The sequence below is a fragment of the Martes martes genome (genome assembly GCF_963455335.1).
Source record: "Martes martes genome assembly, chromosome: 3".
In the NCBI taxonomy this organism is placed as follows: Eukaryota; Metazoa; Chordata; class Mammalia; order Carnivora; family Mustelidae; genus Martes; species Martes martes.
The window spans coordinates 151,401,479-151,422,657 of NC_137890.1; the positions used below are offsets into that span (position 1 = coordinate 151,401,479).

Sequence of the window (21,179 nt, forward strand, 5' to 3'; positions counted from 1 at the left end):
AAATGTGTGAGGATTGCCCGGCACGCCTCGTGACCGCAGAACAAGGGCTCTGGCTGGCTTCGGAGCAGCAATAGTCCACGCTGGAGGGCCCTTGCTGGTCAAGGACGGGTCTACTGTCGGAGCACAGTCCGAGCCGAACTGCAGTGGGCTCTGATTGATCTTGAGGAACAGAAGCCTTCCTCATCTCTCACACATTGAGGATGATGGGGATCAACTCATTATTTTTTAAAATTTGACAGGTAAAGGAAGAGACCAGGCACCTGTCCTGCCCTCCTTCTAAACATGGTCAGGGCGAGAAGATGGTTGATTCGGGGTCCTTCCTCATTACGGAAATCAGACAGTGAGTCGAGAGGCCAGGGCGGTATGGGCAGGCGTGCCTTATAACCCTGATGTCCTGGCCTTGGCTGCGGTTGGAGCAGAAGACCCGTGGAGATGCGGCAGCCCCTTGAGCCACCGGAGGAGCCTCTGCACGGAGGTGGTCTGCCCACACCTCCAGACCCTGCTTCCAGATCACCGGGTATGCAGGCCAGAGACCTGCAGCCCAGGCGGCGCCCGCCATCTCCAGGGCAGGGCAGACGACAGTGTTGGAGGGGGTGCCGGAGGGAGAAGGAGGAGGAACCTTTAGAGTAAAAGGGATTGAAGGGATGCGTCAGCTAGCACAACATATGGACCTTATTTGGGTCTTGGTTTGAATAAAGTTTAAAAAACATGTAGGGAATTTTCTAAAACTCGGAAACGCTTTGTGGCTATTTGATAACGTCATGGAATCGTTAATTTACTTGGGTATACATGAATGATATTTGATGGTGTTTTTTAATAGAGTTTGTTCAGAGATATGTTCTGAAGTATTACCAAAAAAAATGGCTTGAGGGCTGGTCTACGCCACTGCGTTCCAGAGGAAGGTCCCAAGCCTCAAACATGGGTGAGCGGAAGAGGGAACAACAGTAGCAGTCTGTGATGGGAGACAGAAAGCAGGTGGTGTCCATCGTGGCCACTGACCTGGGAAAGCCAGCCCCACCCCCGCCCACCGGCTACCCCACACACCCACCTCCAGAGCAGTGCCTCTCCCTCCGGGGCGGGGCTGAGAGGGGTGTCGAGGCAGACGTGGGAGGCTCCTGGATGTCCTCCCGGTGGTGCTCAGGGCAGGCCTTCACCTGGGGGTGAGCAACTGGAGGTTTCTTCCTCTGGAAAAAGGCCTTGGTCTGGGGACACAAATGAGCTGAGGATGTGGACGCTGTAACGAGAGCAGGAGTAAAATCTCCTGTATTTGTGCTGAGTGCAGCAACCCTCTCTCTGCACCCCGAAGGCCTAGCTTTCACGCTTCACGCTGAGATGAGAAGGCTCCCCGCTGGAGAAGTATGGCCAGCCTACACGAAAAGTCTTAACGGGTGTGAGTCCTAGTGAATGCCAGCTCCACACACCCTGCAGGGAGACTCAGACCTGAGATCCCCACTCTGCCGGCTGCTTCCAGCAAGGGTCTGTGCCTGTGCTCCCACTTGGGGCGTAGCCCAGTGGCAGGGAGGTTCAAAGGAAACAGAGGGCATGGCTCTCTTTGTCGTCCTTAGAGACCCGGGAGGCTGACTTGTCCATGGGGTCAGAACAGGATGGCTTGTAAGATAGAATATTGGGGCGTCATTGGTCTCTCAGTGTGGCCCTGTGAGTCGTCTGTTAAAAATATCAGAGCAGAAATTATGGGAAACCCAGTGGAAAGGTTAGAATATCCATCAAAGGAAGTGTCATAGCCTTGAGCAGAAGACAAAGGAGAGGAAGATAGGAGAAAATGGAAGAGAAAACTAGAGAGTCATTCGAGGAGATGGACCAAATCGAAGAGTTTTGAAAGCAGAGGATGGAGGAGGGAAATCAATGGAGTAAGTGAAGGCTGATGCCCGTGCGAGGGCAGAAGCCGAGTGCCCCATGCCAGCTGGAGAAAATCCTCCCCGAGCCGTGTGACTGCGCACTTTTGGAACACTGGGGACAAGGAGAAGACCTCACAAACATCCGGAGAGAAGAATCCCATCATGTCGAGGGATCTGGAACCAGCATGGCTTCCTGGTTTTCCAGTCACAACATTGGGAATAAGAAGACAATGTTTTCAAGCTAGAAATCTGTCTGCAGCTGAAGTTAGCAGCCCATTCAGGGGAAATAAGAATGAGCAGGGCCCACCTCTTCGTGCCTTCTCTTCAAGACACGGTTGGGGCTGGAATTCCTGCAGAATGAGAGGGGAGCCAAGAGGGAAGCTGGATGGGACGGAGACGGGGCTCCCCTAGAGGCTGATGAGGCCTACCCCCTGGTGGCGGCTGTGCCAGAGACACTGGGCCTCCTGGCCGGCTGGGAATGCATCAGCGTCCAGGGAAGGCTCATGTGCCCCACACTGTCCTCTTGCCCTATGGACATGAGCCACCGAGCCTGCCCCCTACTCTTCTTTAGCGCTGAGACGTCTGGGCCATCTTGTCTTGCTCCATGCCCTGCCTGATGACCTCACTCACCTGAGTACACGCTTTCCTCCATGCGCCCACTTTGGTGGCTCTCGCATGAGGCCTGGAGCCCAACCACAGTGGACGTAGAAGCAGGAATTCGGGGCAGTTCTGGCCCACGAGACTGCCCTACCAGCTGCCATACTGGGTGGCCTGTGGCTTGCGGGGGACTGCTCATGTCCTCGCCCCCAATAGAGCTCTTTCTTGCCAACAGTCCTAGACGCTGAAGGCAGATTAGACTTGAGACTATCAAGTATATCAGACCCTCGTGCTCGCCTCAGTCAGCAAAGGAAAAGGTATTTGAGACACATGTATGGATGGTATAACCATAAAGAAAAACAAGGGGTGCTTGGCAAAGCCAGATGCTACTGGGGACAGGGGGCAGGCACGCAATTTGGGGGTGATCGTCTGATTCTTCCTGCCTTGATGGATGTGACTGTTCCACTCCTCACCTCGCTTTCCCCCGGGAGGCCGTGCTCTTCAGTGTGTGTGATGTGGGGCCCGTTGTCTCAGTCCCCCTCCCCCATCACACGTGGACAGAATGTGAGAGTAAGAAGAGATCACAGTTACAAAGTTGAAATAGCTCTTCTTTTCCCTTGGATGTGAACGAGTCCTTCTTTCCTTGAACAGACCCTCAACTTTGACCGTGTTTTCTAGAGAATAGTGCTTGTCTTTATTCCGTGTCTGTACGATGGCATGAAGTAGCGCTGAGGAAGGAGGATCTAACCCACGTAATGGAAAATTACGGCGTCCTTTTTTATGGTCATTTATTTAAAAACAGAGAGACTAACACATTTTTTTTTCTGTTTCTGATTGAGGACTTGCCGTTCACAGCCCAGGCCTGCCGCTCTGTGTTGAAGCGCTGAATGTGGGCTTTGTGCTTTCACTAACGTCATGAGTCTGATTGTATTAATATGTTTCTCAAGGCACAACCTATAAAAGCAATTTTCTGGTCCACATAAAATATTCATGAGAATACAGGCTTTCTTGTTTTGATGCTGCATTCTTTACGGAGAGAAGGTTGTATTGTTTTTCTCGGGGTGCTTTGGGTCAAAAGTGCTGGCAGTTTCTGTTGAGAACTCACAGCATTTCAAATAGTTTTGGATACAGAAATAGTACGAGTCCTCTTTGACGCATCCGCTAGGGGCTGTGATGAACGGGGATTGTGGCTGTGACTCCTCGCCACTCCCCCCCTCCCCCTACCCCGGCTGGCATGTAGGCCGGGCCCTGGGACAGCTCTGCTCCGGCCACCCGCTTGCTGCCCGCGAGGGGCAAGGAGGCGGCGTTTCTCCAGAGGCCTTGCGAGGGTCTCCTTGTCCCGCAGGTCCAGAGTTGTGCTTTCACGTCTACCTATAAACGCAGCGTTGTTTTCCGACAGGAAGGAGTGGCAGGAGCTGGTGTGGCCGACGTGGGTCGCGACTAGCAGTCCATTCTGTCTGCCCTGCTCTTCGCTTAGAAGAGTGAAGTTTTAGGTGAGGCCTCGGAATGGTAAACTGAGGCCATGCACCCTCCCTTCCTGGGAACTGGGGAATACAGCAGACGTGTCACAGTGAGGATGGCATGCCGTCCTGCTCAGGTCAGCACGTGCCCTGGCTCTTAACCTTCCATGCCCTGTGAACGCCCCCCCCATCCCTGTCGTCTGTGGACCCCCTTGCCACCCCGGCATCCCCTAACTTCTGCTCTGCTGAAGGACGACCAGGGGCTGCCAGGGACTGTTCCCCCGAAATATCTCCATGATATCAGGCTCCAAAGAATCTGGGAAAAGTTGGAGGAAACAGTGAAGCTCAGCTTGTGTGTGGTGGGTATGCACAGCCAGCGCCATCCCTGGAGAAGGGACCCTGGAAACCGCCTGCCCTGCCCCTCCTGCCACCTGCGCTTCCCCACACCCCGCTGCGGGCCCCTCTGTGGCCCAGCCTGTCCCAGCACGGCCCCCTGCCTATCCATGCCCTCAGATTTGCTCAGTTTGTATGTCCCCACAACCCTCCCCGTACACCTGGACCCATGGGCCCTTGCTCACGCCCTGCCTTGTGGCTCATGGAGACACAGGCCCTGTGTGGACCCTTCCCCAGCCCTGCCATCAGCCCAGGACCCTCTCCGCTCTGCTTTCTCACTGCAGGCCTGCTGTAGGTTGGCCCGGGAGCGGCCCCGCATGCCTTCTCAGCAAAGGCACCTGTCTGGAGAAAAGTTTGGCCTATCATGGTTAATTAAAAGGATCCCTTAAAAGGTGTTTTATGTTCAGCATCAGATGGTCCCCTGACCCCCTTTATGAACAATTAGAATGAAGAGAGGAGAAGCCGGAGTGAGCAGCAGAAGGGGCTTCTGCCCAGCATGTCAGGGATGGCCCTGTCAGAGGGAAGATCTTGATCACCTTGGCCCGTCTTGCAGCAGGGGTCCCACCTGACCGGCCCTGCCATGGGGGCCAACGATGCCTGCAGCTTACCAGGTGCAGGGCAGGTGCTTCTTTCATGAGCTCTCCATGGTTCCATTCTTAAGCTGAAACATGGCCGAACAGCCAGGCAAGTGGAGTGGGAGAGAGCCAGGGTGGTTCTCCCCTGGACAGGTGGAATGGCATGTTCTCCCTCCAGTGGCCATGGGCTGCGTGGCTCAGTGTTGTGTGTGTAAGCAGCAACATGGAGTCCGGCTTGTCCTCAGGAAGCAGAGGCTGGCTAAGCCGGGGGTGGCCTGCCCTCCAGCTCCCCTGTGTCCAAGAGGAACCCTGGGAACCGCCTCCTGACTGTGCCATGGACACACAAGGGCGGAGCCCACTGGCCAGCCGCGGTCATGGTGTTTTAGGAGGTGTCCAGCCCCATCAGCCTTGTGGACAAGGGACGATACAGCCCTTTGGGAAAGAAGGGCATATGTTGAATTCCTGTAAGAAGCTGAGCTCTGCTTCCTTTTCTCCACATTTGCTCGCTGAGCTGCCCTTCCTGCTCTCCTGTTTATTCCTTAAAGTCTGAAGCAAGTACGGGAAATATTGAGGTTTTATAAAACGGGCTGTTACAGTGTTTCTGTTTTTATATTTCATACTAAAAACAATCAAGAAAAAGAAAGGAAGTTGACAAGATCCAGTCTTTACCAGCTCCTGTGTGGTGGGGCGGGTGGGACGTCCCTTCTCCGTGGTCCTGTTCATGAAAGCAGTTTATTTGCGTAGATTTATCTCACGTAAATAGCAAATAAAATCTTCCTGATCCGTCAAGGCTGAGACTCTGTTAGACATGAACGTAAACAGTTGGGGGTTGCGTTTCCCTGACTGTGGGAAGAAAGGGAAGACAGGCAGTCCACTGGCATCTATCCTGGCCTTCTCAGGGCTCAGAGGTCAAGGGAGTTGAGGACTTTCCTAAGATGGTTGGATCCGGAGTATTTTCTGACCACCTTCTGGGCTGCTGTTTCTTCCCTCTGTGCCTCGCTCCTCAAGGGAAAGCTGGGCCTGGGCCTGGGCTTCTGTCAGCCTGTTCTGCCGGCCTCGGGGAACTCCAGGCCTGTGCAGCCGCTGCAGTGGCTTTGGGGCCTGTGGGTGGGAGAAATGGAAATTTTGTCAAGAAGTTAGAAGGCCCACGCCCCGTCCTGGGCAGCGTCCTGGATTCGACCTCTGAGCTGTGCCCGGCAGGCTCCATGAGCAGGTGTTCGTCCCAGACACTGGGGCCCAGAGAGGCCAGGTGGCTAGAACCCAGGGTCTCAGCCCTGCCTCATCAGAATGGCCAGAACGACCCACCGGCTACCTGGGCCGTGACTGCAGGAATGCTCTGTCCAGAGGGGCGGTTCCACTTATGGGCTATTTTTTCAGCAAGTCTGGGCTGTGAGGCTGTGGAGCACGGACTTCTGAGGAACCAGGTGATGGCTGGGACCAGGGGGCCCTGTGGCTGGCGGCATTTGGAGACGCTAGAACAGGGTCAGGTGCATAACACGGCCGGACCTTCAGAGGGTCTGGGCAGAGGGCCCCTGATGGCAAGGAACTGGTCCTTGGTGGCCCGTGTTTGTAGGGTTTGGTCTTCCTTTTTGGAGGGTGAGGCCTCAGTCTCCCTCCCCAGGCCCCCAGGTCTGGTGTGTATCACTTGAAGACCTGGGCCCAGAGCAGGTTGTGGGGGAGCTTTCTGGAAGGGGTGGGAGCTCGTGGGCCTGTGAGAGGCCGTTGCTGAGGAGCACAGGGGACTGGGCCTCTGCAGCTCCTGAGAGGTTTCTGTGAGCCCTAGGGGCTGGCTGGGCTGCGTGTCTGGGGAGCTCCGTCGCAGCATCTCTGGGGCATGCTCCCAGGCAGGGCCTTTGTGTGCATCTGCTCAGACCTGATGCGCCAGGAAAGGAGCCCCCACGGCGGCCTCTCTTCCGTGACGGCCGTGATATCAGAGTTTCTGCCTGCTTATCCTCGCTTTAATTGGTTATTGATTTGTAAGCATTAAGATTGATTGAGCTTCTGTTGCCAATCAGAATCACGTGGGCTTTTCTTCCATGGTACCATAGTCCTGGGAAGCAAATCCGTTTCTCTGGTCTTCGGGGAAGCCCACGACCTGATGCTTGTGCCCATGCAGACGAGCTGGGGAGCAGTTACGGGCTGTGGGCGGTGAACACATTCTCCATGGAAATACTCTGACCACCCAGCGTCCATCCGAACCACTTCAGGGTCCCACGCTGTCCTGTGGTTCCTGCGTGCAGCCCTTAGTGGCCTCGTGACAAAGAAGAAAAGTACAGGCCCATCTGCCTCTCCCCTCGCTGGCGCTCAGCTTTCCTTAGAGCCATTTCCTTGCGTACTCCCTCTGTTGGCTTTCAGAAATGTCTTCGGGGCGGCTGCTGGGCCTGCATCAGGGCCTCTGGTGGCAGGGGCGGGGCGGGCCGGGCATCTGTGCCATGGCGTGTCCCGGTCTGACCTACCCCTCAGTTTTGCGCCCTCTGCACTTAAGAATTGAAGGCCACCGAGGCCCCCCAAGTCCTGCGCTTTGGGTCCATCAGGCAAGAGATGGGGAGAGGCATCCCAAGGGTCGCCCATGCTCACGCAGGCGGCACCCCTGGACAGCGGCATCAGAGTGGGCGGGGGCCTGGGGACGCCGTGCCGCTGCAGTGACCGGCGCTTCTGTGCTCTGCTCTTTCCCGCAGTGGACGTGGCCTCTGCGCTGCCTCTGCAGGTCGCTCCCCCGGCGGTGCCCATGGACCTCCGCCTGGACCACCAGTTTGCGCTGCCCGTGGCGGAGCCCACCCTCCGGGAGCAGCAGCTGCAGCAGGAGCTGCTGGCCCTGAAGCAGAAGCAGCAGCTGCAGAGGCAGATCCTCATCGCCGAGTTCCAGCGGCAGCACGAGCAGCTCTCCCGGCAGCACGAGGCCCAGCTGCACGAGCACATCAAAGTAAGTCGGAGGCGGGCCACCGTGCACCGTGTGAGCCTTCCAGACGCTGGGTTCCCTATGGTGCCCGAGGGCCACTGCCTTGGCGAGCTCCCCACCGTGCACTGCAACCCCATGGTGACGCACAGGACGGCCCTCTGTGTGCCGGGACCAAACTAGCAGGCGCCCGCCAGCCCAACAGCAGTGATGCATGAGGCATATCATGGGAAAGTCGCTACCACAGGAGTAGACTTGAGAGAGGGGATGGGCTTGTCATTTACTTTCATCCAAAAATACAAGCTGCGTCCCCAAATAGACAAATGACCAGCGGGAGGGAACACCAGAATATTAGCCGTGATCACCTCTGGGTTCCATACTCACAAAGCATTTTTGTTTTCTTCTCAGGATTTGTCTTTTCTTAGTTTCTCCCATGGATCCCGTATAATTGGAAAAAGATAGTAATGTGGATTTTTTGCATTTAAATTTAATAAGAAACGAATTGGTCTTCTTGTGGCGTTTAGTCTCTGGAAATACGCAGTCTGATCCCAGGGTCAAAATTAAATACGTTGGAAAGAACCATGTGTCGGTGATGTGTAGCGAAGTTGTGTTCTGTCGTTGACAGACCTCCTGTGAGCGCCACACGCTTCACTGTATTCAGAACCACATAGAGCAGCACTGTCCCACAGATCCAGGCGGGCAGGTTAAAAGTCCGAAGGTAATCTCAAATTCTGCACTGGCCACCCTAAAACGAAGCAGAAAACCCCGGCTGTATAAGTCATCTGTTGGTGTGTAACAAAATACCTCAAACTTAGCTATTTAAAACAGAAGAAAAACATGCGTTACCTCAAAGTTTCTGTGGTCTGAATGAGGGTCTCCCTAGCTGGTGGCCATGACCCAGGGTCCCCCATGAGACCACGGTCAGGGCTGTGGGACCATTTCCAGGCTCACTCATGTGGTCACGGGCAGGAGGCTCAGGCCTTGTCACCGACGAAGCCCCCTACAGGGAACAGCCTGAGTGTCTCCTGTGGCCTGGTCTTGGACGTGACCTGTTCCCTGCCCTGCCTGACTCTGCTGGTCATGCATACCAGCTGTGGCACATCCTGGGAGGTGCCCAGCCGAGGGTGAACACCAGGAGGCAGGGATCGGTGCGGAGCACTGGGAGCCTGGCTACCAAAAGGTAAAGTTAGTCCGTGTGTATCTTATGTAACCTCGTATTTCTGAGATAGTTCAGTGTGTAAGCAGTATTTTTTTTTTTGAAAGATTTTTATTTATTTGAGAGAGAGAGAGCACAAGCAGGCAGAGGGGCAGAGGCAGAGGGAGAAGCAGACTCCCTTCGGAGCAAGGAGCCCGATGCAGACCTTGATCCCAGGATCCTGGGGTCACGATCTGAGCTGAAGGCAGACGCCTCACCGACTGAGCCCCCAGGCGCCCCGGTGTATAAGCAATATGAAAAGTGTTGTTCGCACGGAGTCTTGGGAAGCCGTTGTGGACCATCCATGTAGAGTATGTCTCCATCCGGACCAGCTGAGTTTCGTGCCCTCTGTGGCTACATGTGCTCAGTGGCTTCTGTGGTACAGCACGCCTGGGGAGGACTACGAGCCCCGACTCGGTACTCCCGGATGTTTCCAAGACGCTCTATCCAGATGGAGACCTGTATAGCAGGTCTGCAGTAGAGGGGACCCCAGGATCAGGTGCCAGGCCCTTCCTTTGCCCAACCCGTGGGCCTGCTGCTGGCTGTTGTTCCATGCGGCGGCCAGGCCACGTCCTGGGTGTGCTTGGCTGAGCACAGCCACATGCCCCTGGCGTACAGGGCGAGGAGAGAGGTCTGTCTGAGGCTGGCCTAGGGAGATGGTCCCTTGCCAGCTGGAAGTCACAGGTTACTGGTGTTCTTCCCAGTGACCACGTGCAGCCCATGGAGTGGCCTCGTCTGTAGGCTCTTTGGTAACTGAGAAGAGCCCTCAGCTGGCGGCCTATTCGGTTTTGTCTGTGAGGCCATGGCCTCCTCTCTGCAAGCCTTAGAAGCAGACTCCCAGCTCTGCTGTACCCAGCACACCCTGCCCACCCTGCCCGGGCCACCCCTTTCACAGTCAGGGCCCTGTGTGTCCCCAGGGCTCCTTCATCCCGGTGTGCCCCCCATCCTGGTGCCACCCCGCGTGGCCTCACATCTGACGCCAGCTGGGGAGGGCGCCCAGGGGCCGCGTCCTGCCCTGCACACAGCATGAGGCGGGAAGACCCTACCCAACCTGGCGGTGGTGGCCTCCTGTGCTGACCGGAATTTGAGGAGGATGCGTGTGCCCCTGGATTTGCAGCTTTGACTAGCAAATGAGAAACTGAGACGTAATTAAGATCCACGTATGAGCAGGGTCATCAGGTCGACAAGGAAACAAGCACCATGAAGACCCTTGAGAGGGTCCGGGCCGCCACCTCAGGGCAAGGCCAGGCTTCCCTGGTGCCCTGTCTCTGTCCCCCCTGGGGCTGCAGGACTCCATGTCACTGCTGTGGAGATGGAAGAGTCTTCTTCCTGAGCCTTCCCTCAGCGCTGGCGCCGCAGAGCTGTGCAGGGAGTGCCTGTCTGTCGGGGCTCTGCTCCTTGGGCCATGGGGCCCCCAAGCTCCCTCCCCCACAGGGCTGGGGGCCCGAAGGCCTCTTGGGAGCCCCCTAGACATGCCCTCCCACAGAAGAGCCCCCCCCAATAGATGTGGCCTCCTCAGAGACATGGCTCCACAGATGGGGCCCCCACAGATGTGGTTCTCTCTGAAGTGGCACCCCCGCAGATGTGGCCCCTGTGCTGATTTGGCCTCCCCACAGACGTGGCTCTCACAGTGTGGCTCTCCCAGATGTGGCTCTAGGCCTGGTTTTCAGAAACACAGCGAGAATCTTAAGTTTACATGCTCTCTGCATTTTAATCATTTGTTTTATTTTTTAAAATAATTTACTTATTTTTGGGAGGGAGAGAGAACAAGCCAGGGGAGCAGCAGAGGCAGAGGGAGAAGCAGACTCCCCACTGAGCAGGGAGCACCATGTGGGACTCAATCCCAGGACCCTGAGACCATGACCTGAGCCAAAGGCGGACGCTTCACTGACTGAACCCCCAGGGTGCCCACATTTGTTTTATTTTTTCATGTAAACTGGTGATTATAAAAGCCGTCTAACCTCTGTGGTCATGTCATTACAGATCAGTTAGCTTCTGTTTCGATGATCGAAACTCCTTTCATAAGCCTTCGTATTATGGGTGACATTTGGCAGTAGCGTTTGTCAGATTTCTTGAACATACAGTATGATTTATGTCATTAAATCATCAAGGAATTTGCATAGGATTTTATAATCAAAAAGGGAATAGTTTTAAACTACAACTGAAATTGCTAACTTTGGGTAGATAAGATTTTTGTAAATGTCAGTGGTCAATGTCACCCTTATCCATGATGGTTTGCTGGTCGTGGGTGATTCGGGCACCGTGTCCCCACCTGTCCTGGACAGTCACTCCTCTGTCCACAGGGTCCCTGGGGAATAGTATCACTGAGACAGAAGGAGACTGAGTTTGGGGATGGTGAGTGCTGGTGCCCAGAAAGTCATCAACTATTTCATCAACCAGAGTTGCTTACGTGATTAAAAGACCATTATCCAGATTTGCTGCTTGGGGGCTACTTGTGTTATTTTAATTTTTAAAAATTTTTAATTTTAATTTTTTAAAATGTTATTAAGAAGGGGCGCCGGGGTGGCTCAGTGGGTTAAAGCCTCTGCCTTCAGCTCAGGTCATGATCCCAGAGTCAAGCCCCGCATCGGGCTCTCCACTCAGCGGGGAGCCTGTCTCCTCCTCTCTCTCTGCCTGCCTCTCTGCCTACTTGTGATCTGTCTGTCAAATAAATAAAAATAAAATCTTTAAAAAAATAAAAATAAAAATAAAATGTTATTAAGAAAATACATGTTTCTAATGTTTCAGATGCAGCAGTAACTCATTGAGCCTGCCCGTCCCTGCTTCCTGCTGGGATCCCAGGCCTGAGGTCTGTTCTGGCCTGTGCTCCCTGTTTCCCTGTGGCCAGCTCTGCCCTTTGGGGAGAGATCCCGCGTGGTGATGTCCCCCTACAGGAATGACGTGGCTCTCCTCCCTGCCACCCCTCAGGCACCTGCAGACCCTGCCACACTGGGCATCTCCAAGTACTCGGGCTGCTCTCCAAAGACAGAACTCTTCAGGCTCACCGTGTTGGTGGGTGCGTGCTTCTAGCATACACCACCTAGTGACCGTGCCATTTGGTTCAGCCCTCAGGTCTTCCTCCCCTCTCGTGTCCCTGCTGCAGATCCTGTCCTGCAGTCTAGAAGCCTGTAAGTGCTTCTCCCTGTGCACAGACACCGGTGGTCACTCTTGGGGCTCCCAGGCCTGCGGGTCTCAGGCCGCACACAATTTATGTTTAAGTGTTAACGGCACAATAATGGGATTTTTGTGTTTTAAGGTATCTGAACTCTGGATGTGGGACATCTTTAGATCAGGATCCCTAATTGAAGCATTCATTTTATGAAAAAAGGGCAACAGCTACATCCTGTAAGCCAGCACAAGCCCCTTCCTGCCTGAGGAGTGATGGCCGCCATTTCACAGGGACCACAGAGATCGCCGTGTGGTGTCTCAGCTAGCGTTTGCTGTGTAACAAACTGCCCAACTGCCCAGACGCAGCACTTAGCACAGCAGGCGTTCTGTTTGCTGGGGGTTGTTGGAGCTGTTCCACAGGCGTAGGCTCTCTTTCATGCCCCTGGGTCAGCTTTGGCCGGCTGGTGGCCAGGTGACCTGGGATGGCGTCACTCTCTGGTCTGCTGAATGGCGGGCAGACCAGTGGATTATCTGCTGCTCTCAGAGTTCCAGGCTCACAGAAGCGCAAGTATGTTTTAAGCAGAAGCTCAAATCATAGATGCTGTCGCCCATGGGCCAAGGCTAGTCTTGAAGCCAAAATGAGAATTCAAATGGAAATAGACCCAAGGCAGTGGATGTTGGGGGGCCTGCCACAAACGGGAGCCAGAAGCACAGTAGTCTTTTCTAGGAGCAGCCCCCGAACCATGTTCAAAGGGGACTGGGCACCAGGACTCACTGACTGAGACAGAAGCATCATGAAGAGGAGGGGGCAGGGCCATGGGCCGGGACACTGGAAATACATTTTTGTATTGGGAACTTGTCAGCATTCAGCCTCACTGACTGAACGTTGTGAACACTAAGTGGGGGTGGGGTTGCCACTGACACAGGCGCCACCCAAGTGGCTGCCATCTTGGTTCCCCAGTGGCAGCCACGGCCTTGTGCGTCAGGGGCCCTTCCTTTCCCCACATGCTCTACAGCTTACAGAATGCCTCCTGGAAGCCTGCTGCCCAGCTCTTTCTGCACTCTTGTTCTTATGGCTTTGTATCTCTTCAAAAATACTCTTTTCTGTCTCTGTTAGTGGTCTTCAGACTTCAGCCACGTTTGCCCAGATGCTGACCTCCTCTTTAAGGGTCCCTCATGGAGTCGTCCCCACACACCTTCCTGTGCAGCCTGTCGAGGGACAGAGCCTCAGCACCCCGGGAGGAGAGGCAGGCCTGGGCCCCGGGACCCCGGGGTCATCTGTGGGAGAGAAGCAGGGTCTGTGTCAGCGTCTGGGCATTGCCGTTTCCACAAGGAATGTTTACACATAAAAAAAATCTCTCTCAGATCATATACATCGTTACTGTTAATTACTGAGTGATCGGAGATTACAAAGGGGAAAGTGTTACTCCGGTGCTGGGGGCTAGGTAAGCTTTTAGGTCTGCAGTGTCATCTGGCGTGTAAACTTTGATTTTAATGGCTTATTGTAGTCTCAAAATGAACTGTAATGAATTTAAATAACCAAAACTACCCAAGTACTTGGCCATGAAGGTCATTTTCAGTTTCTCATGTTTTTCACATCCTCGTGCATGTTATTGTGCTGACAGTAGACCTGGAACTGCCGAGCCAAGGCAGGTGCTCCCCTGTGCTGCTGCTTACTGAGTGCCAGTCCCAAGCGAGCCCCCGTCCGTCTGTCTAGCTCTGTCTCCCTGCCCCCACCCCCAAAACCCCTTGCTGATTCCATAGGCAGGATAGGAAAGCAGCAGGAACCAAGACGGTCGGCACCCCCTCCCCCCAGCCTCCCACCAGCCCTCCCCCTCCCAGCGGTCGGGCAGGAGGGCACACCTGTGCAGGAACCACACCTTCAGGGACGCAGGGCCATGAGTCACCCCCAGCGGTCTCACCCATTGCTGGCGCGTCTCCACATTCAGTTTCCATTCTGTCTCACATCCTGTGTGTATTTCCTCGATTGTCCGCCACCATATTTCTATATGCTTATTGACTTTTTTGATGTTCTGCTACCAAGTATCGTTTTCTTTGCTGTTTCTCTATTGCATGCTCCTGGGTATATGAGTGTCTCTGTATGTTAAGGGCATGACTTCAGTGTCCCATCAGATGCTGTCATTTGGCTCTTCATTCTGCTTGTAATCAGTTAGGTATCTACTTGACCTACCCTTCTTCATGAACCACGGGTTTTTCTAAATGACGGAAATGGGGCCTCACTCCCTTGGCCAGTTCAGAATGCTCTCCTGGGGGCGCCTGGGTGGCTCAGTGGGTTAAAGCCTCTGCCTTCGGCTCGGGTTGTGATCCTAGGGTCCTGGGATCGAGCCCCACATCGGGCTCTCTGCTCAGTGAGGAGCCTGCTTCCCCCTCTCTCTCTGCCGGCCTCTCTGCCTCCTGTGATCTCTGTCTGTCAAATAAATAAATAAAATCTTAAAAAAAAAAAAAAAGAATGCTCTCCTGATCCTGGTCAGGGCAGATGGAGCACATAACGGGGACTGAGGCCCTGCCTTGGGTTGCTCAACCTTTCTCTGCTTCATTCCCATTAACTGGCCCGGTACTTCCGTACGTGAGTGGATCCAAGAACAGGGCAGGCCACGGCATGCCAGCGGGGAGATGGATGTTTCCCCATATGAAACCTCTGTTCGTTTTTTCCCCTTCTCTTTTATGAGAAATCCTTAGTTTTTTCCTCATCCTTTTTTTTATTGTGGTCAAATTCCATAACACGGAATTTATGATTTACTGTGTTAAGTGTATAATTTAGTGCACTTACAATGTTGTATGACCATCCCCGCGAGGTGGCCCCAGAACATTTCCATCACCCCCAGAAGAAACCCTGCGTTGGTGAGCCAGGTGCTCCCTGTGGCCCTGGCCAGACTGATCTCCCTTCTGGGTCCGAGTTTGCCCACTCTGGACAGGCCGCATGCTCAGAGTTGGGTCACGCGTGGCTCTTCGTGGCGGCCCCTGTCACTCAGCGCGAGACCCTCAAGGCTCATCCGTGTTAGCCACGTCAGTGCGTCCTTCCTTCTTAAGGCCGAGTGGTACTCAGCGTGGCTGTTTAGTCTGCTTATCCACCCTCCATGCATGGACAGTCGGGCTGTCGGCACCTGCTGGTGGTTGTGAGTTGTGCCGCCGTGATCATCTGTATGTGTGCTTCTGTCCGAGTATCTGTGTTGTATTCTTCTGGGGAGATGCCTGGTCTGGGACTGCCGAGTTGCACAGCAGCTTTCTGTTAAACTCTTCGAGGAACCACTAATCCTGGTTCACTTTTGTAGGATGGGAAATACACAGTAGCATAAGGTTTGCTATTCTGTCCATCCTTGTGTTGCAGTCCGTGGTGTTGATAAGTCCGCTCACACTGTCCTGCAGCCTTTAGCACCATCCATTCCAGAACTTTCTCATCTCCCCAAACAGTGTCCCTGTGAAACACTGACCACCCCACCCTCTGTCCAGCCTAGAGCTGTCCTTCTGGCCCCTGAATTGGACTCTTCTAGGCACCTCATGCGACATTTGTCTGGAACTAACGGTAAATGTCAAGTATCTGGGGGTTCAAGGTTGTGTGCCGTTAGCAAGGTCCCTAAAATAGGCCGTGTTACCAGCAGGCGAGGTCACTACCACGCGGCTGTGTTTCAGGCCCTGTGTACGCACACCTGATGTGCTTCATGGCGGGCCCCTAGGCACAAGGGTGGGACACGAGTGTCTGGGGCCATAGGGCACCCCGCCACCATCTTTTCCCATGGCCAGCCCCACACGGGCACTGGGGACCCGCCAAACTCAGACTGTCCTCTTAGTTCCATAGCTGATTTTACATATATACCTGAAATACTCAAATGAAAACCAGTCAGAAGGATAAAAGTCAAAACCAGCCTGTCTTTGCAGGAATAATGTGTACCACGCGTGGGCTAATGCCGCTGAGGTGGAGGACTAAATGAGCTCTATTTAATTCCCTGATGTTTGCAGGTGTTCAGGAGAGTGAGCAGCTATCTGTCCTCGGGCATGCCTAAGAATTTGGACCTTTGAGGATGGAGCTTGATAAGTAAACTGATGGTTAAATATGAACCCAGAAGTAACTGACCTCCGATTTAACCGTCATTCTGTTGCGTTTCTAATAAGAAAGGCAGAGTGAGCCGGAGCAGTGAACTGTGTCCAAACCTCCAACAGACAGAACCGGGAGGGGTGGGGCAAGCCACAAGCACCATGGGGATTGCAGACCCCATCCCCGGCCCGAGGAGAGCCTGACTAACAGATGGAAGGAGATGTAGGCTGGGACCCCTTTATTCCGACTGGAGTCATTGTTCTGCTTCCCAAGTGATCTGGACTCTGGGGTACCCAGGGCCAGCTTGCAGCAGGTCTTGGAAACAGGCCGCTGCTTGTGGCACCCCATGCTTCTGGAAGCTTGTCTCCTGCATCTTGGCCTTAAAGCCCCTGGGAAGGGTATGTAGAGGGAGCTTGCAAGCATGTGTTGAGAGGGTCTCAGGAGTATTAGTAATACCCCGTGTAGAACTGACCCCCCAGCACACATCCGGGGTGTGCTGGCCCCTGGTATGTACCTACATGATGAAGGCTTTTGAAAGCCAAAATGCCATAAAGCAAAGAAACAATCACCACTGATTGACACTGAAACCTTTCTGAGCGTTCCCAGAGTTAGAAAATCACCTCTCTTAGGCTTTTCTGGTACTTAAGACACAATTTGCTAACAGACGCCCAGAGTCAATGGAGACGAAGCCCCCAGGCTCCCAGACACAAGTGCCGAGCTCTGGCAGCCGTATGCCAAGCTGTTGATTGAGGTTCCCGGGAAGGAGCGCACGGGGCACCTCCTCTGCTCTGGGTGCCTGGGACGGCTCCCTGAACAGCCAATGCTTTCCACGCACTTGTTCTTCTCACCTTATTTCATCAAGGTGAAAATCCTCTTCAGGGTTCTTTTGAAAATGGGCACCAATACAGGTCTTCCATGAAAGCAAGGTGATATCACACCTTGGGGGTGGGGCACCAGTGCCTCCTCCAAAGGTGCATTCAGAGGCCTCTCGGTTCCTGGCCTCGGGGGAGTTCCAGTCTAACAGGTAAAAAATAAAAACCATCCCCACACTGTTTGAATTTGCATGTCCTTTCTTTTCCTAGCAAGGCCTAACTTCTAGGCATGTGTGTAGTAGATAAGAAATGTGTGAGTGTGTTTTGTGCTGCTTATGGGAGTAGGAGAGCGTCCTAAGAGCCAGCTAGTTGAGACTATGAGCCTCTCCCTACAGGGAGAGGGATCAGATGGAAAGGAGACCAGGCGTGATGTTTACTCTCATTACCTGTTCCAGGTGGCCGAAGACACACTGCCCTGGGCCCCAGGGCTCCAGGTCACCTGAGGCAGCCACAGGTTGTTGCCAACTGGGTTCCTGGGAAAGCTCGTGCCATGTGCCACCCAAAGTCCTGCGTCATCCCTGAACCCGCTTGCATCCACTCAGTGTGCTGACGGAAGGAACTGCTTCTCAACCAGCCACTTCGGTTTCTAGGCAGTCTTTATAGGCAGGTGGATGGCCTTGCTGGACCCGCTAACCTGAGGGCTGTTGACGACACTCCAGCTCCATGCTGGGCCCTGCTTCTCCTTCGCTACCAAGCATCCCCCATAATTGTGCCTTCTAGAGTGTAGGAGAACTTTCTGTATGTTTCCAGGGGTGGCAGTGGGAGAGGGTTACCTGCTGTGGAGAAAGACTTGTCCCGTGCCGTGCAGAAGAGACTTGGGGCATGCTCCCATCGGCTCCCATCTCTGGGCTCTTGCACCTCATCATGCTGCCTTGGACCTGGTCCATGACCCTCCCGGGCTCCCTTGCCTGCAGTGGCCTAGGATGCAAGTCTGTGGCAGCGACGGGGAAAGGGGCCAGTCACTGGTGGAAGCTGTACACAGCCCGGAGCCCTCCCAGGAAGTGGCTTGGATGGAGGCCATGGATGGGAAAGAGCCAGGATTGCCACCAGTGGGACCAGATGCAGGTCTCATGATGAGACACTTCTGAGGCCGAGCCTTTACAGAGAGCTCAGAGTTCCCACGACGGAGCGTGAGGTGAGGGCAAAAGGTGTGCAGGCCAGCCAGGCTTGGCCCGGCCCTGCCCTCGCTGTCTCCCTCCACCCCTGCACCTCCCCTTTTCTCATGGCTCCCCCCGCCAGGGCCTCTGGAGTGACCCACAGTGAGCCTGGCCTTGCCCTGGTGCTGAGCGCCTAGATGCGGACCTTCCTCGTGGGGACTGGTCGTGCCAAAGGCTGATGCTGTTTGTGTCTGCAACGTCTGAGTGTCCCGCTGTGGGTGGGAGCTTCGGGCCACTGCTGGTTGTGCCACAAGGTGAGAGGGGAGAAGGGTTTCAAACTTACCGGACACACCCTTTTGGTTTGAACCAGAAATCCCAGGAGCTAAAGGTAGAAATGGCCCCGTTTCTGAGGACCCCAGGGGGAACAACACTTCGGTTCCAAATGACGAGTAAAACTCACGGCTGAGCAGCACTTGTTCCCAGAGGCCGGCAGCCAGCCCCACATTGCGAGGCGATGCCCTGTTTCCATTCCTCTCAGGCACACCTGTGTTCTGAGGGTGAGGGTCACTGGGCCTGCCCTGTGCTTGCCCAGAAAGTGAGTGGGGTGCTGAGTGAGAAGCCCCCGGGGCATCTCGACCGAAGTCCCAGGCCATGCTCCCTGCGCTGTGGCAGGTAGTGGGTTCTAGATGGTTTCGGTTCTAGCTGGCAATGGCCTCTCACCTTGCAGCTCCACACCTCTTGGCGGGCAGCTCTGTGAGCACCGACCACGCCAGGCCTATACAGTGTAGAAGGGTGTGCGTGAAGCCTTTGTTTTGTCGGTGTAACCTTTTCCATATTACGCAGGGAAGTAGGTGGCAGGGGCAATTGCGTCTCCATCTGTCTGTCCTGTTTCATGATGGCAGATACCAGGCCTTGGAGACAGGCTGGCCTGCACCTTTGCTGTCCCCTTCCTTACACAAACATCTGTCTGTGAGGAAGGCCCGTGGGACTTGCTTAGGGGGAAGAACATGCCCTCACTGGCTTCGTGTGGACATGAGCGCGGAGGTCCCGGCCCCGGGAACCAGCCGTCCATCTGTGAAGCCCAGTCAGCTCTTCCTTCCTCCTGGCCCCATTGGCCTGGGTTAGGTAAGGCATCTCCCCAGCCTGGGCCGCTGGCGAAGGAGGAAGAGAAACCGGAGTGGGAGGGTGGGATGCAGCCTTCATCTGTGGTCAGGGGTGCGCTGAGCAGCAGGGAAGAAGCCCCAGGAGCAGGCTCGTGGCCAAGGCTGGCCAGTGGGTCCCCGCGGGCCCTAGCACACATCATTTCTATGGGCGTAGCATCACAGTGGGGGCAGACCGGCACAAAGCTTGGCGGACCCTAGGTGGTTAAAGTCCAGCTCAAGGAGGCTGGTTAACATCAGGGAGATGGAAAGATGGTCACCATTGGTTGGCTGCTTGGTTGGTTTATGTTGGCAACCAGAATTTAGTGGTATGACCTGGCTGACGGGACCCTCAGATGTCTAGTCCGTATCTTCTGGAAGGTCGGGCTGGGGCTGTTTACATATCGGCCACAGGAGTCTACATGTACATTTAAAATCAGGAAGGTACCCTGGACTTTCAAAATAAGCCCACTGCTCATTCTTGGGGCTCTGGGCCCCTGTAGAGATTCCCGTGCATGTGGCCAGGTGATGTCCTTAGGAGCCTGAGCAGGCTGTGGCCCTGGGGCCTGCCCTCCCCCCCCCCCGCCACCACCTAGTGCACTCGTGGCCCTCGGGCACCCTGAGGGGCTGAGACAGCATCCAGCCCCAGCTGCTGCAGAGCATGTCTGTGATGCAGGGCACTTTAGGGCCAAAGGAACGTGGCCTTATAAACGGCCACAGTGTCAGCAGAAGCACTTTGCAGAACCGCGGGGCCCCGGGGCTTGGATTTGGAGCATCGCTGTGAGCAGGGCCTGTGTCAGTGGACTGAGGTGGTATTACCATGCTCTCCTGGAAGCTGGCGCATCACCGTGTGAGCCAGTCGTCCTCCCTGGTTGAGAGGAGAGCAGCCCTCTGGGCTTGCTGGGCCCCGGAAGCATCCTGTCCTTGGACCGGGGCGCCACGTGAAGACGCATGCCCATGCTGTCCTTCAGTGGAGCGGGCTCTGTTTCAGTTCAGCTTTGAAAGTAAAGATCTGCTTGGGCTTCCACTTCTGTGTGATCATTAAACTCCAAAGTCAGAGTCAAACCGAATTCTTGGGATCTAATTTTTCGTCCTGAGCTCCGTGTTGACTTCAACAGAAATTCAGTATTAAACTCTGGTTAGAGTAATGGCATCTGTTCTTACTGCGTTTTTTCCTTTGGAAACATTAGGTGGTGGACATCTTACTTCAGATTGCTCGTAATAATTTCAGTCTGCAGAAAAACACCTTATTGTTGCTTCCCACTGCCCATAGGATACTCTGATCTCAACCACTGTCAGCGAGGTCCCAGCTGTCAGAGACAGTGTGCATTGTGCCCAACACAAAAGTCGGCATCTCTGCGGGTCCTATATCTCACAGGCTGGAGGCTGTACTTGTGGGGCATGTTTATCCCTTCCCCGGGGAAGGGGGGCACAGAGCGTGCGGGGTGGGTACAGGACAGTGAGCGGGAGTTCCTCACCTGGTACCTCTTCCTCATTTTCCAGAAGCTGGGAGCACGGAGGCTCTCTGTGTCGCAAGGTCCAGGAACGGGCCTGTGTGGTGACACCATGGGTGACAGGAGCCACAGTCTGGCTCGTTCTCCGGGCCTTCGGGTAGGGGTAGCCTGTACACGTTCCTGTCCCATCAGCTGATAAGGCAGAGCGCCTCTCCGAGCGCAGCGGGATGGAGGCCTGCAGGGTAGCTGTGGGGCATTTTGGGGGAATCAAGTCGTAACAGTTACTTTCCTGAAAACTCCACGACAGTATTGATTTCCTGGGAGTTAAATTGTCCTGTGAATTTTAATCACCAGTATCTGGCGGTGGTGGTTTCAGTGTTTCTGTAATGGTAATGGAAAGATTTTCCTTCCAGGTTCTGGCTGAAAAGTAAATATTTTGAGACTATATTCAGTGGATTTTTGCCTGTTTCTCATTTGTGCGTT

General features: G+C 54.6%; 1 protein-coding gene across 2 annotated transcripts in view; it reads left to right on the forward strand.

The window, feature by feature from the left end:
- The window catches only part of HDAC4 (histone deacetylase 4), a 150,688-nt gene that overhangs the window by 29,758 nt on the left and 99,751 nt on the right, over window positions 1-21,179 (forward strand). Inside the window, exons 1-2 of one of the 2 annotated variants that reach the window (XM_080799747.1) lie at window positions 458-517; window positions 7,560-7,804. In XM_080799747.1, coding sequence (XP_080655873.1) covers window positions 7,610-7,804 — 195 coding nt within the window. In that variant the 5' untranslated portion in view covers window positions 458-517; window positions 7,560-7,609. Of the gene's footprint in view, window positions 1-457; window positions 518-7,559; window positions 7,805-21,179 lie in introns of those variants that run through there. The other variant, XM_080799746.1, reaches the window with a different exon arrangement.